The sequence below is a fragment of the Tyto alba genome, unplaced genomic scaffold (assembly GCF_018691265.1).
Source record: "Tyto alba isolate M040663 unplaced genomic scaffold, T.alba_DEE_v4.0 Super-Scaffold_14, whole genome shotgun sequence".
NCBI classification, from domain to species: Eukaryota; Metazoa; Chordata; class Aves; order Strigiformes; family Tytonidae; genus Tyto; species Tyto alba.
The window spans coordinates 59,137,308-59,155,959 of record NW_024881276.1 but is presented as its reverse complement, the minus strand read 5'-3'; the positions used below and the strand labels follow the sequence as shown (position 1 = coordinate 59,155,959).

The window sequence follows — 18,652 nt, the reverse complement described above, 5'->3', positions numbered from 1 at the left end:
TGAACGATTTTTTCCAAACCCCATTTAGACTTATTTGCATTTTCCCCCCTTTAAATCGTCATCTGTGCTTTCACAATACTATCCCACTTAAAATTATCATCTGCCCCAAGTTTTAGAAGCAGCAGACCCAGTAATACCTGCAAAGAACAACTCCCAACAGTCCCTATTTCTGGCATTCATCCCAGGAGAGTCACATATTGTTCATGCTGAACAGCCTGCAGCAAGTGGAGACAGGATTTTTCCTCCTCCTTTCAGTTCATTTGGAAGGGAATGTAAATTTGAACTGTCAGGACTGCTCAAAACCATGTTATTTCCCAGAACTACTTGCTAACTGGCCCTAGGGACTCCAGAAACAGAAGATGCATCTGGGTTCAACAGATTTCGTTTATGAACTTCCTGATACTGGGAAGCAGATTCTGTTTCCTGAGACTTTTTCCTGATTATTTCTGTTGTACTACTAAAAATAAGCACTATTGCTGAATAAATTAAAAGCCCTACAAATTGCAGGGTAAATTTTGTCTTTATACCCAGAAAAGAGAATCAATAAGGTATGTAGTGCAGTGCTCTAGTACTTTGTCCTTTAGAGCTAGAAAATAGCTGCTGTAGTCCATCTTTCTATGAATTGCATTTCTGGGTACCAGTTAATATTGATGAGATGTAACCAATCAAACAAGCTGTACAGTCATTCCACCGTAGAAGTCAAAACCTTCAGGTGATGCCACAACCTTGGTCATCAGATTCCCTGTAATTACTGCAAGTATGCCATCAATCAAGCAGAGCAGGCTTCCACAGATTTGTCCACTCATTTAGTGCTGAATGCAAGTCACACTTAATTCCACCGCAGATAGGTGAACAGATCTTCCATGACAGCTCTGGTTCTTTACCACACCAGTAGGCACACGGGTGGGAACCAAAAAAAAAAAATAAAAAATCTTCCCAGATTGTGTGCCTGTGCTCATGTATGACCACAGTAAGACCAAAAAGGAGAACATGCACTTCAGACAGTATTTCAGGTTACCATGAAGAGAAACTTGTGATTTGATTAATGCTTGGTGATTGCAGAGTTTAAACAATGTATCTCACAAGTACCCTTGTTTCAATAAACACCTCCAGGTGTGCTCTCTGAACAGAGCTGGCAGGTACCTCATCGGGTTTTGGAGGTAAAACTTACTTGGACTCATCCAGCTGGTAAAGTATTTCAAATAAAAATATGTATAATACTGCTTAGAAAGCAAAACCTCAGGGCAGCAATGGTCACCAGTTTTTCATTTTACTTAAGCTTCTGTAAGCTTTATGCCATTTACTCAAAAATTGAGCTCTGGCCCAGTGGTCTGACAAAAGCTCCATGTAGAAGTCATATATCCTTCTGTCACTTTGATATTGTCACTATTTCAGTATCTATCATAAAAACCGTGCATCACTGCGCACCTTTGTGTTTTCTTTCGGCTTTCACACAGGCTCCAGAATCTCAAATAAAAGCCTGAGCCACTGGGCTTTGTGCTGTCTCCAGCTCAGTCCCAGCATTCCAGTATTTTCTTTCCAAGTAGTTGGGTACTAGAAAAATTATGTAAATCTTTCTCAAAGAGGCAATCTAGGAAACCAGCTCTTTCCTACTATGATGCCTTCCAAAAAAGTGCTTCTAAACAACATGGTTAATAAAACGGCACACGTTTCTGGCCTAAGCAGCCAACGTAGCTGACAGGATAACTTCTCAATAGACCTCATCACCTGGTGAGCTCACAGCTGTAGCCTACAGCCTTTTAATAGTTCCTGATGGAGAGGAATATAATAAGCCTTTAAACAGTATTTAATTTTCTTTCTCCCCTTTGGTTTGGTCTGCAACACCATTCACATTTATTCAAAGAAATCTAATTACCTATCCTATACCATATGCCATATTGCTGTACCTGTTAGAGAGGCAACTGAAACTTCCTAATGCAACGATCAATCTGACAACTCGAACACTGCCTCAAAAGAGCATGCAGAAGCCCTGTGGACACGGCCATAGCAGTACACAAAGAGGTCTTGTTTATTTTTCTGCTAAGACTCAGAAGCAAAGAGATCATACTGCAAGATGTGGGGAATTACTTAAAGCTGACGCAAAGATGCAAACCACACGGAGGTAAGACAGCTGTTCTGCAAATCCTCAGAGAAGCACAGAGGTATTACCAGGAGCACTGTCACATGTAGGACTGGGTGGTACATGTATGGTTCTTCAACAATCTTGGTGCTGACAGTTTAAAAAAAAAAAAAAAAAAATGCAGGTTCAGGAACGTGTAGATTTTTCCAGGGTCACTGTCTTCCTCCCTTCCTTTAAGATTAAGTGAAGGGACTTTGACCACAGGTATTTGGCTGGCATCAAGGAAGCAACACAGGAATTTAAGAACAGGCTGAAGTCTCTAAGCAGTCAGTTGCCTCAAGTGATTGTTTGCGTGGGTGGTGGCTTCCCAGGAGCCCCAAGCTCCTGGTCCTGCCTTCGCTATTGAGCTCTCAATAACCCTCTGCCCCATCATCTGTTGTATCCTCCTGAAGCCAGGAGTGACCCTGCCTGCCATGCTCCACTGGAAACTTTACCCACAGAAGGAATGATAGCTCCTGTTCGCCGCCCCGACAATTACGCCACTTAAGAGGCATTACAGGTCTGAGGACAGGACTTCTAGATAGCAATTCCAGGCAGTTCTGCATCTTCCTTTCTCTAACGCCCAGTTTAAAATCAGACGTCGTTAAACCCCAAGTGTAACAGTTCCACCTCATTACTGATGCAGCAGTAAGAACTTAGATTCCTGGTTCCCATGAATCTTTCCACCTTACCAGACTGTGGGGCTCTTGGAAGGAGCTTAGATTTGATCTCCACAAGCAGACAGAAATAACTGCATTCATTTTGATTTTCAGGATAAAGGAAGGAAAAAGTAAGTGAGATCACTTTTCTGGCACTACACACTGCATGGCAGAGCTAAGGGAAGAACCCAAGCAACAGCTCCCTGGCCTATCCTCTACACGAGAGCATGCTGCCTCCTACTTACACACACAACAAGAACACATCATTCAAAACACAGTGTGACCTTCACAAAAGTGGAAGCCAGAGGTGTTCCCTGAGAAAGCTGAGCAGCAGCACATCCTTCGGGAAAGCAGAGAATACTGGTTTCAGTGTTTCCAGCACAGGACATAGCCCTTGTTACTCTCATGTCGCTTTTTTAAAGTGCCTCCTTTCTCATCTGAATGGAACTTAGAACCTTTTAACAGTCGTTGCTGTTCCAAATTTCTTTGCATCCCTTTTTAACTGCTCATGGCAACACTGAGAGTGTTCTCACCAATGACAAATATAAAGTTAATATATATTCTCCATTTCTACTAAAGCTTTCTTTTTGTACCTGTGAGCATTACACTAGCCACACAGAACCACGTCAGGAAGTAGCGTTCAAGCGATCACATATAATGATCCACAGACTCTCTCAGCAGCACTTTTCCTCCAAAACAGAGTCCTTCACCTGTGGCCCAAATGTTATTTATTAGATGGGTAACATTACACTACACATTTGGCTCTCTTAGAATGCAAACAGTTTACTTGCCCTTGGCTTACCAAGTAATCCTGACCAGTCTGTATTAGTGAGCTCTTCCTTTCGTAATTCACAAGTCTGATCTCCCTCCTGTACTCCCATCATTTGCAGCCTTTATCAGAAGTAGATTTTGTTTCTTTTTAACCTATTAATAAGGCTAAGTAAAGCAAGGCCAAGAACTGGTAGCTAGAAGACCCTGATGGAAACACACTCAATTAAGCACCATTTAAAATTCAATTGAGACCTATGAGTTAGCCACATTTTAATCCATTTAATGTGTGCCATGTTGATTTTTGTATTGTTTTAGTTTTCAGTCAAAATATTATGCAGTACCAGTCAAATGCCTTACACAGTCTAAGTATATATGACAACAACATTACCTGTGTCAACCAGGCCTGTCACTTCAAACAAACATATCAAGCTTAAAAGATTTATACTTATCTGCTCTGAATTCACATATCCACAGCAAAAGTAACAAACACTGGCCAGGGCTCCTTACACAGGAAGGCACACCACTCAGCTTAAATGGACTCTTTTTTTAATTCACTCATTTAGAGGCAATTGTCATTATTTTCTTAGGGGGCAGGGGAGGGAAACGCCAATGCACCACATTGTTTTCACTAGCCTGGAAGAGAAAACACTTATATATATATAGATATATAGATATATAGATATGTATATATATACACACATATCCATGTGTGTGTATATATATACACGTGTGTGTGTGTATATATGTATATATACACACTAGTGTATATATACACAGAATATACATATATGAATATACAGAATATATGCACACACACTTTGCTCAGATTTGTTTACAAAATATGTAGCATTTTTATACCATCCAGTAAGAGGTACATGATTTTAAACAAATCTTATAGAAATGACATGTTATTGGAAATTTACACGTAAAAAAATCCAGCACAAAAAAATCCAAAAGCTAAAACAAGATTTTGCTACTAATCAGTGCTTCTATCACCCTTCAAGAAAAGAGAAACACAGTTATTTATATGTGATGTAAAGGCAACATTGAGGGGTTTTTTGCTTTTTTTAAATTAACCACCAAATTTAACCCCCTAAAATTACAAAGAATCGAAGTCCATTTACAGATCAAGTGCAGTAAACTAAATGTTCCTTCAGCACAAAGCAGCACTAGAGAAAATAACTGGGAGAGGGAAGGTGGAGGCCAACTGGCTTAGCTAGGGAGGCAGCAGGTGGCATCTGCAGTGGCCACACAGGTCAGAATCTCCATCCTGAAGCACAGACAGAACTGAAGACTGTATTTAAATAATGGTCACACAGAGCTGATGTTCAGGCCTTTTGCCTAGCTTCTTTCAGCAGTTTGACAAGTGATTTATATATTTTTATTATTCCATATCCAATGGGCTGTTTTCACTTTTGCAGTGGCTTGTCACTGAGAGGAGTCATAAGAAGGATCTCGCAGACAGTTCTGCCACTAACATTTACCACAGGTACGTGACGCTGCAGTTATCAGCGGCGCTTTTGAAATGTTTACACTGGACAAACGTGTGTTCCAAGCACCCAAAACGGCTTGAAAGAGCATAGCCCGATGCAGGGGGAGGAGCAGACGGCCCAGAGAATCCATTGCATTTACAGAAATGGAACCGCCACTTTCAATCACGTGGCATCTCCCCAGTTGTGTGAAGAGTTTGGTGTCAATGTCAGCTGAACTTAGTGAGGAGTGGCTGGCCTTTGCATCAGATGTCTGTGATCCAAGCAGGTTGCGGAGCCAAGAACATGCTGCTAGCAGAAGGGCAGTCTATAGCTGCAGATGACAGCTGTCATGCAGTCAGTGATGTCTTACAGATGTCACCTGTAGGAACCATGCGTTCCATGCTAATTCACCTGAAGTCCCGTAAACAGCAAAAAGGAAAAATGAAATGAAAGGGCCAGGCGGATCCGGGTGAAATATCACTATCCTTTGAATGTAGTGTCATTTTAGTTGTTAAATAAAGGGCTTGACCAGAAGGACTCTATTTTACTAGGTGGGCTAGAGAGGAAGCTCTTGTCTTGTGAAAACAAAAAGGAGATTTAACGCTCCCTTGTGCCAAGTTTTACAAATTAAGATTTCTGTATTCGGAAGGTAATTTTTCAGAAGATAAATCTGTTCAAGTCACTCTGCATAAAAATGTAAAGAGGCAGACAGGAATTTTTCAGCCGTAACTATAATACCAAGGACCAGACTCTGGAACACGAAGTCAGAAAGGGCTTGATTTTTAAGGAAGGCCTGGCTGGATCAAACTGTGCTGGCAAGCAGAAGAGGGGGTAGTTTCTCCATTCTAGAAGCTGGTTCGGAAAGTCATTTCTGTGGAGGTGGTAAGAGTGACCTATTCACAGGCTTTTTTTTTTTTTGGTGGATGGAGAGGAAAAACTGGGAAGAGTATACAAATCTCCACAGTGGTCTGCAATCCAGTTTGGGAGCTCAGTGTTCAGAAGGGATGGGGCCAGATGTGTTCAGTATTCTCAACCAGAAAACATGTCCGTTGCAGCCTGTTGTTGCAGGGTAGAGAACTTACTCCATTATTTTTAATATGTTCTATACGTCAATAACCCCAGCTGGCACATACAGCAAAGTAGATACATAGCATGTGAAGATTTAATGCATCTCACACAGCCATCCAAAGAGGCATCCAGGGAAGAATATGGGTAATGAACTCAGCTATGTTCTCAGAAAGCCTGAATGTCTCCCTGGCCTGCAGGCACACACTGCAGCAAATACAAGAGAAAGGCAGCCTTATCTTGGATGCCAGGAGTGTGGGGGCTAGTGGAGGAGGGATTATTTTCCTGTAATAGGAGCAGGGGTTATCTCAAAGTATAGAAAGGTGCCTCAACTCCATGAAGATGACAGTGGAGAGGTTCAGAATCTAGAGGAGAAGGGTGATTCTGGCGACCCCTTGCCAAGGAGGGGGCATCCTGCCACGGAGAGCCAAAAGTTTTCCAGACGTATGTAAGAGCATGTGCACAAGGCAAGCGAATGAGCGCAAACAGGGTTATGGAAAACATTGAGAGAATCACTCCACGGGTGGCTTGTGGCTCGACAACAGGATTGGCTAGGTAGAGGAGCACACAGCACAGGGGCACCTCAGAGCTGGAAACCTTCCATGGGAGCCTCACACTGCTGGAAGATGTACTGTTGCTGGTCAAGGTCCACCTGTGGGGCAATGCTGCTGTCTTCATCCTCTGTTCCAAAGTAGTGCTCAATCAGATCAAAGGCCTTCTGATAAATCTCTTGATTTTCATGGCTCTGCAGGAATTCGATCTTGTCCAGGCCTGCAGAGAAAAGTAGTACATAAAAGTTACAGCTCAGTGAAAGCATATGACCAAAATCATTTTCAGTCTGTTGTGAACATCAAGTTCCATGACAATTCTCTCCCACCTTCAGAAAGAACAGGTCCCTCTATGGAGACCCCTACTCAACTTGTACCAAGGAAAACCAGGTTGAACTACAGAGTTCCCCGTAACTGTGTAATGTGTTTCATTCTTTCTGTCTGCCTCTACCCTTTCACTCAAAAAATGAAACCAATAAGCTTGAATGCATAAAGAACGAGGCCTCAAATACTTTTGCTGAAGAGAAATTTAGGACCACGTTTTCTGAAAGTGTGTTCACAGTGCTTTGTTTACAATAACCGTGACTAGAGAATCACATAACTAAGTTGGAAGAGATTTCTAATAATCATTTATTTCAGCATGCAACCCCACCTGGCACTACCACCAACACCAGATTGGGTCAGCTGTGTCTAGTCAAGACTTCAAAACTTCTAAGAATGGAGACTCCATTACCTAATCTGTATACAATGCAGTTAAACTCATGCAGCCAGTTTTTGTGCAAATATTAAGCAGATGGGCAAGCTCGGGCCTTGTAGTCAGAAACAAATGAAAATAATGCAGCAAGCTAAACTATCTTTGATACCTAGGAACAATGCTACAATGAAATCCAAGTCTTAGCCACTCTAGTAAATCTCTAATACTGGGAACTGCGGTGGCTTTCTTGTCTGCTCCTTTTACTGTGTTACCAGAGGAAACGATTCTCTGATACTCTACAGACAATTCTGCAACACTGACATGAAAAAGGAAGTTAAAACCGAGGAGGAGGCAAGAAAAAAATCCTATTCTGATATAACTCTTCCTGGAAGTCAAGATAACCATGAAGGGAACCATGGTTCAAGAAACCATGTTCAGTGATACTATCCTCTTCTACACCGCTCTTGATAATGCATTTTTATTTTTCTTAATAAGTACTTGTCAATTGACAAGGAAACTAACCTTAAGAGCAGCAGTACCTCAAGCACTGAGATGAAATCATGCCAGAACCTCAACACAGCAAAGGCAAACAAGGAAGTTGATGCTGCTGCTGTAATTCTACAGGGCAGCAGACAGGGAAGGGAAAGGTTTGAAACCTGAGCAACAGGGCAATGCACCTTAATGTTTATCTGCTGTGGAGCGAAGATGCTGAGGCTGAGTAACACCCAGGAGGCTCCCTCAGGCTCAAAAGAAATTAAGAAAAGATCATCTGCACACACTGTCCCTAATCTACATACAAACAAAGATAACGTAAAAGACAGAGTACATTGGTAAAAGGAAACCTGTCAAAGAATAGTTCATTTTCAGATACTAGTGATGAGGAAATTAATAGAATTGCATCTGCTGAAACTCTATCGGGTTCCTGATCATTGCTTTAACCCCTGACTTCCACAGACATCGTGTTCATACCATACGCTTCTTCAATAAGAGCACAGTAAGGATTAATGCCCGTGCCGCTGCGTTTGGATTCCTGCTCTCCAAGCCTCAGGATGTTCTCCAGCCCATTCAGTGCTACTTGCACAATCTTTGAGTCCATTACTGTCAGGAGGTCGCAGAGTGGTTTGATGCATCCCAGTTCTACTAAATATCTGAAAAACACCACATGGAATCCACTAAATTGTCTGAAAAACTGTAATTGGTGTAGTCATTTAAGCACTTAGCATGAAGGTCTAAGAACCAAACAATCAGATAAAAGTATCGATTTGTCTGAAGAAACTGAGAAATTATAGACATCTATTTGCATCTACTCAATCCTGCTGAAACAATGAAAGTAACTTTAAAATACCATCTCTGTCTCTCTATACAGATATTAAATAATAATTTAATTTTGTAACTTAAATTTATAATTCTATAACTATACTTTATAAATGTTTATATCAATACCAACTATATTGCTCTAATATAGTTATTATTTTATACAAAATTGCATATAAGCATAATGTACCTGTATGTTAAACAGGAAAAACAATGCATATGATGACCTTGTCTGAGGGACTGGTCACGCACTTTGTTACACTCTACAACAACCACTAAGAACTTGGTTTAAAAGTTGTTTAGTTTTTTCACATAAGAGAAATGCTTCAATTAATTAAGTATTACAGCTGAAATACTTGTGTGATTTCTCCTAAAAGGCATGAATGGCTCATTCACAACTCAAAACAAAGACATAGTCTCTCTGGATACAACACTAGAAGCATACAGAAAGGATCTGTTTCTAGGTTATTAGTTTGATTTCTTGCACAAACACACTCAATTGCATCGAAAGATTTGAACTACTTCATACTTGATCTGTTCAGCAGAGCCTCCAGATGTTGCATTTGTGATTGCCCAAGCAGCTTCCTTCCTTGTCCGAAACTCAGCCGTTTGTAAAATATTTATAAGAGCTGGAAAGATATGGGCATCTATGACTGTCTGCAAAAAGAAATTACATGTCAGAGCAAAGCAAAAATGTATTGCAAGAACTCTTTAAAGTAAGCAAGCACCAATATATTCTTTCCTGGTGAAAAGACAAAGCAAAAGATGGTTCGGTACTATGGTTAACTGCTTAGTTCACCAAACTGATGTAACTGAGTACTTAGTCTGAAAGTCAAGGTTTCTAGTAACTTCCTCTGGAAAGAGCCTTTTGCAATAAGACACAAATGAAACCAGTTTAGTTACACACATATGACAAGGATCCAAAAGACTTTCATAAGGATCATTCATAGAAGCAAGATTTTAGGAATGTATTTTTGAACTACTGTTTTAGAAATGTAAGTCATCACAGAACTGATAAAGGCAAATTCAAAGAAAGCCAAAGAGATCCTTTCCAAGGAGCTCCACAGAAGAAAACTAAAAGATCACATACAGCAAACAGCTATAATTAATTCACAGTGTGGATGGTTACCCAGCCAAAAAAAAAAAAAAAAACCAACAAAAACAACTGTTTGATATTTCTTTTATCCTTTCTGTTTGTCTGGGCACCTGCACTGCATCTACTTTGTAAATCCATTCTGTGTACCAGTTTTAACAACAGTCTCTTGAACACTGTGTCCTTTACCACAGAATCTATACTTCTACTACAGGCATCTGGGGCCCTCAAGGAAACCCACTTACACTTCCATCATGTCATGTTATATCAGATTTATACTTTGCAAAGAGTATCTGGCAAAAAGTCCTTAACTGGAATTTTTGAACATGAATTCTGGAAGTAGTAGGTCATAAACAGGAGCCAGCTATTTAAGAAAAAGATGAAAGAAAGTATCTTCAAAAAAACAGAATGCATTTTCCCCCCAACATTTTACTGGGAAAAAAACAATTTTTAAAAATATACAAAAGCAACACACTGTAAGGTTACATGAAATGCAAGAGCATCTGCTTCATTAAGGTTATCAGATCAAGGACCTTTTCAGCTCAGAGGGAGATATAAGTAACAGGAAAGTAATAAATAAAACACATTGTGACACAAACCTGATAGACAAGGGATAAGAGAGACAATCACAAAGAAGAAAAGGCTCTAGTCACTAATTAATGGGCCATTAAGAAACTACAGGCACAGCTTTGCAGAGCACCAGCTTTTTTTTTTGCAGCCTGCTTTTTTTTTTTTATTTCTGCAGAGTCCAAACTTTGTAACTGATAAGATGGGAGCAAACGGGACTGTGCAAAACTTAGCAACCAATCTTTTCTTAACTATTTTTCCACATAACCTCCCTCTCTAGCCTGCATGAGTGCCGTAAGGATTACCTGCCAGCAACTGAGATCCGCCTGACTGAAAACAGGCCAGGAACTGGATCAGACCTCAGGAGAAACCCCTGGTGTCTGTGGGTCCAGCGACTGGAGTGGGTGGGGGTCTCGGCATCAGTAGCTGGAGGGCCCATGGACTAGGCAGCATGTTCCTGGGGCACCCAGAAAAGATGAAGTCATGGCCAGCAACTGGTGTCAGACGTTGGGTGAAGGGCCTTGGCATCAGCCACTGGGGCAGGATCATGGTCCACAGGGCCCACGTGCCTGGACGCCAGCGACTAGGGCGACTGGGGCGAAGCTGAGTGAGGGTCTCAGCACCTCAGCTGGAGTGGGACTGCAGGTCACACAACTCACGGGCCTGGCCACCAGCTCTGCGCGAGGAGGGGATTTACGTTCTCCCCAAGCGCGGTGGTGGGAGTGGAGGATCACAGCGTACATACTTTGCTGGCAAACTGGACTAAACAACGAGTAAGAGGCCCAGGATCCAGGTATGGACAGAAGGGCCATGCTCATATTCAACGTGTCTGCAAGCGTGGGGATGCTCAAGACCAATTTGTGCACCTACTAGCAAGCAGCAAGCTGAACTATCCACTGAGTAGGAGCCAAATACAGCAAGTTAAGAGAGCTCATGATCCAGCCATGGACAGCCCACACTGGTATTAAAGAGATCTGTGAATGCCCATGTGTGCTTGTGAGGGCATGCATGTTTTCACTAGTGAGCTTCGGTTCTGATCAGCTGGAGAGGAGAAAGGGGACTTGGCAGTCTACACTTATGCTTTCTGTGAGTCCAGGTAGTGTATATCTTATACACAACCTTATATATATATATATATAATTATATATATAATTATATTATATATATATACACACACAAGGTATGTAAGATTGAGGTTTATAAAGATTTATAAAGAACAGCGTATTAAGCGATGTTAAGTATTCTCTGCCAAAAAGGCTTGATATAGATCTAGGATAGGATACATGTGAGGGCATTAGTATTTTACTATTCTACCAAAGAACAAGTCAAAAATCCCATTATCACTTCTTAAAACCTCTCCCCAAAGAAAATGTAATTTTACATGAGATTTATTTCCCTAGAAAGTGTCGTCTTAAAACCAACTTCAAGTATTAAAATCAGAGTATGTTACGTGATAGCATGGAACTAAGTCAGCACATCTTAGCTGAGAAGCAGTAACATACTTTGAGACTTCTTAATGCGAGAAAAAAAAAAGTTACCTTAAAATGCTTCAATTTAAACTTGTAAAATAGGAGAATTCCAGAACAAAGGGAACTAACAATGGAAGGGCAGCAAGTGGGAGAATCACAAAACAATGTTATTGTTTTCCTTCTGTCTCAATCAAAATTGAACTCTTCAATGAAAGGACTGGTAAGTAAAATTACTCTTCTCAGAGTGGAGAAATGTACATTTCAACCTTTTCAGAAGGAACTGAATTCAGATCTTGCACCTCCTAGGTGAGTGCTCTTATTTCTAATTCTACTTATTTCTATTTATTTCTGCTTCTTATTCTATTGTATAAAAGGCTATGGGCACCTTGTTTACTTTCTGCTCTACAGTGAAGTTGTCTGTCTTTACCCAACCAGAACAGGTTAAAGCACCACAATGAACTGCAGCCCTTCATAAGGCACTTCACTGAAAGAGACTGGCTCAAGAGAGAAGCAGCTTATCAGGCACTACATTTTTATGTTTCCTACTGCTCGACATGTAATGTAAGTCACCTCACCCTAGCATGAGTCCCAGTTAAAAGTCTGAACGGTCCCTCTGCAGTACAGCAAAGTTTTTCAACTAGCTGTCTGCTGAGAATTAAAACTCTCAGAGATTAGATCTGAAAAGAAAAACTAACCAAAAAAAAAAACCCAAGCAACAAAAAGCCCCCCATAAACTAGGTCAGAAAACAGTTTGCTTTAACCTTAATATCTTCACTAGACTTCAAAAGTCCAGTTAAGCTCAACAAGGGTAGAAACAATAAAACATTAATACAGAGAAAGTGCTAGCAGCATCTATAATTTACATGCTATGTCTTGCAGCCTTGATCACAGCAGTTACTCTTGAAAGCAAATTAGAATGCCTAGGGATTGCTAGCTCTATAATATTCTATGTGGGAACAATAGTTATATTGTGGAAACAGGCCAGATTTCCCTTTCACTTAAATTCCTTCTAGATGACAAAGTAATAAACTACTGAAATAGAATATTTGGCTTTTTTCTTGAAGAAAAGTAAACTCCAAGCAGAGCAAAACTCTAAAAGACTGTGGCAGGATGAAGTACTTAAAAATACTGAGGATTTAGAATGTGTTCAAATTACTTCACTTTTTTAGCATTACTATACTAAAGTACTAACTAACTACTAGACTAAAGTAATGTAGTACATATAAAATGCTCAAGATAAGGATAGCTTTCAAACAAAATGAACACAGTTAAGGGATTTCAGTTCCACAAGAACTTTAAAAACGTGAAAGAAATAAAAAGGAATTGAAAAACATCCAGTTGTAAACTAAGGACTGATACACAAACTACTCCAGATCTCACTCTGTCACCTGTTCAAATGTTCTACTGTTCCTCGAAAAATGAAAAGCACCTTGGCCATTCATGAGAATAGCAGCCAACTGCCTTGTATGTGCCATAAAGTAAAGGATGTTTAAACATTCTTTTTAGGCAGCTGATGCATTGTAACATTCATATTTATGCCCTCTAAATGTGACCAGAAATTTTCACGGAGTAAAACAGCAGGCCAACAGGGTAATCAAAACTTAAAGAAACACTCCAAAACCTATATAATTATTAGCAGTTTTATATGGATTTTTCCAATCCCAATTACTCTTGTGTTTGCACGTAAGTACAAAACATACTAACATCCTGTTTCCAGCAGCAATCAACACCAGATACACAGGCATGTGTAAATTCTAGTCACTTTTATTTTTATTTTTCTCTTTACGTATTCAGTTGCAGCAGTGAGCTCCAGTTAGACTACACCTATATGAGAAGATGTATGCTCACTTGTCCTAAACATAGCACCTAGTAACTTCTCTGACACCTCTTGCTCAAGAAACAAAGAACAGTCATTCCTCATTCACCTTCTCAGATGCCACTTGTGTTTCGACAGCATTCTGCCACATCTCACTTAGCTTGCCTCAGTCTATGAAGCTGTTCCTCATACGGAATCCAGCTGACATTTTATGGTCCCTCCTTACCATCCACTATCCTCTGAAGATGGATCTACATACAGCTCTAATTGAAGATTTATACTAGAACAAGAATTCTGCTTTGGGGTTTTTTATCCCTTTCCCAATGATTTTTAATATCCACACTGGTTTTAGGCTGCTACTACTAGGCACTGAGATAGTAACTTCAAAATATGTTAGAAATCTCCTTTCTGCAAAACAGGTAATCCAGAGCACGTTCTTTAATACATTAAACTAACACTAAAATTTTTCCCAACTGTACCCATTTGTATTTGTTGGAACCGAACTCCATCTTGACTTGTAACTACAAGCCTTTCAGAAAACGGAAACTGAATTTTAACGGAAATCTCAATTTTCAAATTTAACTTGAAATGGAACTGAATTGTAACGCTCAGTTCTTCAGCAAATCCGGCCCTCACTTTTGAAGTGTCAAATTTTTTGTGTTTGCTTGTTTCTGGGGGTAGATTTTTTTGTTGTTGTTGTTGGTTGTTTTTGTTTTTGTTTTTTTAAATAGATGGTATCCCTGTGATGTGGCCCTCCAAGAGGGTTGTCTGTTTCTTGGAAGCATTCTGTCCTTCTTATTTGTTTTAATCAAGCTTCTTCACTTTATAGTATTACATTTTTAAAGAGTGAAGCTAGACAAAAATGAATTTTCAGAGTTTTATTACATCTACATGAATGTTGAATCTAAATACAGTGTAATCACTGTTAGGGAGCAGGTCTTCACCAGCTATATATTAAATCAGTATTTTGAGCTGGTCAATACCAAGTGAATTTGCTTCTCCTCCTTTGAGTTCCCACAAATAAATCATTATGGTATGCAAAAATACACATATACATTTAGTATGCAGACATCATGTGTCTACATATGATTCATCCCATAAATGCGAAAGCAACCAGGTCTTACAGTGTGACTTTTTCCTGCTCCTGCAAGCTCTCTCATTACCTTTAACAAATTAAGATTACAGTCACCACCCTAGCTGGCAGCAGTGAATATAGTCCTACTGCTGTGATCTTCGCCTGGCTGGAAGTTTCAGTTCACAGAGGCTTCTCAGTTATACATGTTCCAGTTACCTTGTTTATTGATTCAATTTACAACTGCTTTTTAAATAACATAGCAAATATTTGTAAGTCAAAGCTACCTAAGATGATGGCATGAGTACAAAACCACTGCCCCCTGAGAGCCAAGAAGGAAGCACTTCAGATCTCAGTTCCAATGGACTTATGTTGTTGACACAGGCATGTAAGCTTACATACTCCAAACTGTGTATAAAGCAAACTTCTAGTCAGTTTACACAAGGTTGCTACTGCTGTCAGGAAGAACCTGCACTACGATGAACAGCACCTTCTTGAGGTGTCTCCAGCTCTTAGGGTCTGTCCTACAAAAAAATGATAGCAATATACAGCACTGACTGCTGGGGTTTTCAGTCAGAATAAAGGATTTAAATGTATTCTAACTCTGCTGCCTGCCCTCAGTGTGGTATGATGCATGGGATTCACCAAATGGGGAAGCCTGAAAACAGATTTTGTACTTAAACATAAAATTAAACCTGAAAGAGATTCATCTTTGGGTTTTGCTGGTCCTCAAATACATATTCCCTTGTCAGCAATGCCATATTTTACTCCTAATCGAGACACTTTTTGAAGTCCTGCCACCACAAACAGCATGTGAAGATTTTAGACCACTCGTGCAAACTATGGCATAAACCAAACACACTTTATATTTAAGCAATTTGATACAGAGTTTGCCAGTGTAAACCTGAATCATGTTATTCCTTTTCCATGTCCCCAGCATTATTGTGGTCTTTCTGGAAAAGAGCCTCTGACCATCCTTACCTGGTATCTTTACCCCAATTTGTAAAAATATATTTAATTCCAGAGTTTTTAAAACTGACAGGCAACGTATCATTTGCTACACTTACCCATGTCACATTTCAGCAAGGATAAGAAAGCCTAAAGGACGAAAAAATATGGCACAGATCCTGTTGCTACCATGCCTAGCTCAGGTTTCCAGATGTTCTTGTGAGAATTTAAATTATATTAGAAAAGAAGTGATAAGTTTCTTAACCTGTCAACAGGAGAGAACTCCTATGATGTCTTCACTGTCAGATATGGAAGATTGTGTCTGAGGTACTGCCTTTCATAGCTTTTCAACAGGTTGCGAAGTTAGACACAGAACATTTTCTGAGGTATGTGATAGCCTTGCATACCCTTCAGAAGGGTCGACAGTCAGGATTTAGCTTCAGTTGTGCAGTTCTCCTTCTGACTCCCAGGAAGATGTAGTTCCCCTTCTCCCTGACTGGGGAAGCTATCCACTGAAGTACAGCAAAGCTGTATACAAACTAGGAAATTAACAAACAAAAACTATACTTAGTGACAATCATGACTGCATCAGGATATACACATCCAACCCAAACCTTAAAAGCACAGAAATAAAGAGGGGAAAGACTGCTGTATTCCACCACACTTTTCTGTTGCCTAGGCACTGTTGATAACACACTCTGAAAGGCTTTCACCTCCACCTTTGGTGGGGAAAAAAACCAAACTTCCTGTGCTTTAAGATGAGCTACAAAAGAAAGTTCAGCACTTACTTTACACATTTCATGCATGTTAACTAATATTGCCTTAGCACTAGAAAGAGTTTGCTTGATTGTGTTTGAGTGCAAATCCAACAATGACAGGCTGCTGCCTTATATTTTACAAACGGCAGTGAAAGCCTTCGGAGTGTGCTACCAAACAGCATTGTAGGCAGTATGAAAGTGGAAATGAATATAGAAGTCCTTCCCCCTAACTTTATATTTCTATACTTTAGAGCGGGTGAATGGAAGGAGTGTAACCCAATGCAATCTTAAACAACACTAAATATAGCTCTGTCTGTTAATATTTGTTAGGTGAAATACCTATTAGATACACCAAAATATTTAATTTTTTTCTTGGTGTGTAAAAGGGATTGCTAGATTGCGGCTTGAGCACTACCCAAAGTTTCCATAGTATTCTAACACCCCTACTGCTCTGGAGCAAAACCCCACTAGTTCCATCTAACTTGCGATAATGTGGTTTACTATGCCAGGCAAACATTTAACTTTCAGGGAAAAAAATTACCACATGCTGAAGTAATTCTTGTCTGTTTAAAGATTGCGCATGTTCAAAATCCAATTAGTATCACAGGGACTGGAATAGATCTGGCTACAGCCTATGACCTCTAGTAGGAACTAAACAAGAAATTTGGAAGGATTGGGGAGAAAAGAAATTACATTATTTATTTAGAGTTGCATCTACTATTTTAGAATTCTGTAAGGAAGACCAGTTCTCAAGAAGTAATGTTTTAGTTCATCACAATGTGAAATTAAGGTAAAGAAAAAAAAAATCTCAGCTCACTGATGAAATCGGTTCATCCATGAACTCAGTTAACTCAGATATTCTTCCCAGATAAAAATTATCTTTTGTCCTCACAGCTACTAAAAACAGACTAGACTTTTATTCTCCATTTTAGCATATGACCATCTTCAAGAAACACTTCATCAAACAGCGTTTTCCAACTTCAGAAATTATTTTAAAGTTTTTTTCAGCTCACATGTTTACAGTGGCTTTGACATTGAGTAGTTTTCTGAAGCAACACCTCAGAGGAGTTTTCTGAGAAAAGCAAACATATCAGCTCTGGAGCTGAAAGACGGTCTCATCACACCTTGTATCTCACATGACATTCTCTAGGTTGAGACTAGAAACTGAAGAATTAGAGCCTTTCTGGAATTTGCTACACAACTGCAATAAGACTTTCAATACAAGATATTTGCAATTACACCTGCAATTGCCAATTTTACTTCCAAGAAACAGTGGCTGCAAGATCTCCAATCAAGCATGTTGTAAACATTCTCCCATGTCCTTTACTTCATAACTTTCCTCTAAGTAGCCTCCTTCTGCAGTTCCAAAAATCTAAGCCTCATGATGGACATGGTTTACAGCATGTCATAGTTACCAGGATAGTTACCTCCTGCTCAGAATCAAAACCACTACTTTTTAAATCTCATTTTTATAACTGCCAGTATAGATTGAATCAAGCATGCACTTAGGGCAGCCAGTGTATCACTATATAGTGTATGCGTGCTCAGAGTTCAAAGGCAGCTCAGTTACTCTGAACGGGGCCCGAGGTATTCTTAAATGAACTATAGTTTCACTTCTGAGAAGCTGCTTCTCATGTTTTTTGACCTGGACTTGAATAACACATCAACATGCTTCCAACTTTGTCTGTGACGTATTCTAAGGCAGCTGCTTTAAGCTGGATTCTTTTAAATCTATGTGTATTTCGGCAATTTGGTTGACACTGTGTTTTCTTCTTGATGCAAGAATCCTGAGAAAGAAAGCTTCTACCCACACAACCACAACTGTTTTTCTATGCAGTTAAGGGGTTTTTTGTACTTCTAAAGAATCACCTTCTAGAAATGAAGGTGCAATATTAATGGCTCATAGCATTAATTTCCCTCTCCCTGCCTCTCCACCTCACCTTTCCAAATCACAAAGCAATTCTAATCTACTCTCAATAGAAAGGGGGTTGATCTAAACTGGTGATAAGGCACCCCAAAACCTTCAAAAACTACTAAATACACACACATAGATGTACCTAATGATTTTGTACAGCTAGATGAGGCAAATTTTGTTTTAGCAAAGGAGAATTTTATCCTTACTTATTTTCAAATAAAGATGTGACAACAGTTTAGAAGACAGAGGATTACTAAGGGTTTAGTTAAGACTCTCCACCTAAAGCCTTACTTTTACACGTCTGAGTAGTAGATACCAGGTGTAAGAATACTGTGCAAACAAGGACAGGCACTTACTCCTTCACTTGATCAG

General features: G+C 39.8%; 1 protein-coding gene across 1 annotated transcript in view; it reads right to left on the bottom strand.

Annotated features, from left to right (window-relative positions):
• Nucleotides 1–3,489: 3,489 nt before the first annotated feature.
• Nucleotides 3,490–18,652, bottom strand: part of KPNA1 (karyopherin subunit alpha 1) — a 56,226-nt gene continuing 41,063 nt past the window's right edge. The window contains exons 12-14 of the mRNA XM_042788860.1: nucleotides 9,172–9,299; nucleotides 8,298–8,476; nucleotides 3,490–6,857 (exon numbers count right to left, since the gene is read on the bottom strand). Of these exons, the coding sequence (XP_042644794.1) occupies nucleotides 6,670–6,857; nucleotides 8,298–8,476; nucleotides 9,172–9,299 (495 nt within the window). The 3' untranslated portion in view covers nucleotides 3,490–6,669. The remainder of the gene's footprint in view (nucleotides 6,858–8,297; nucleotides 8,477–9,171; nucleotides 9,300–18,652) is intronic.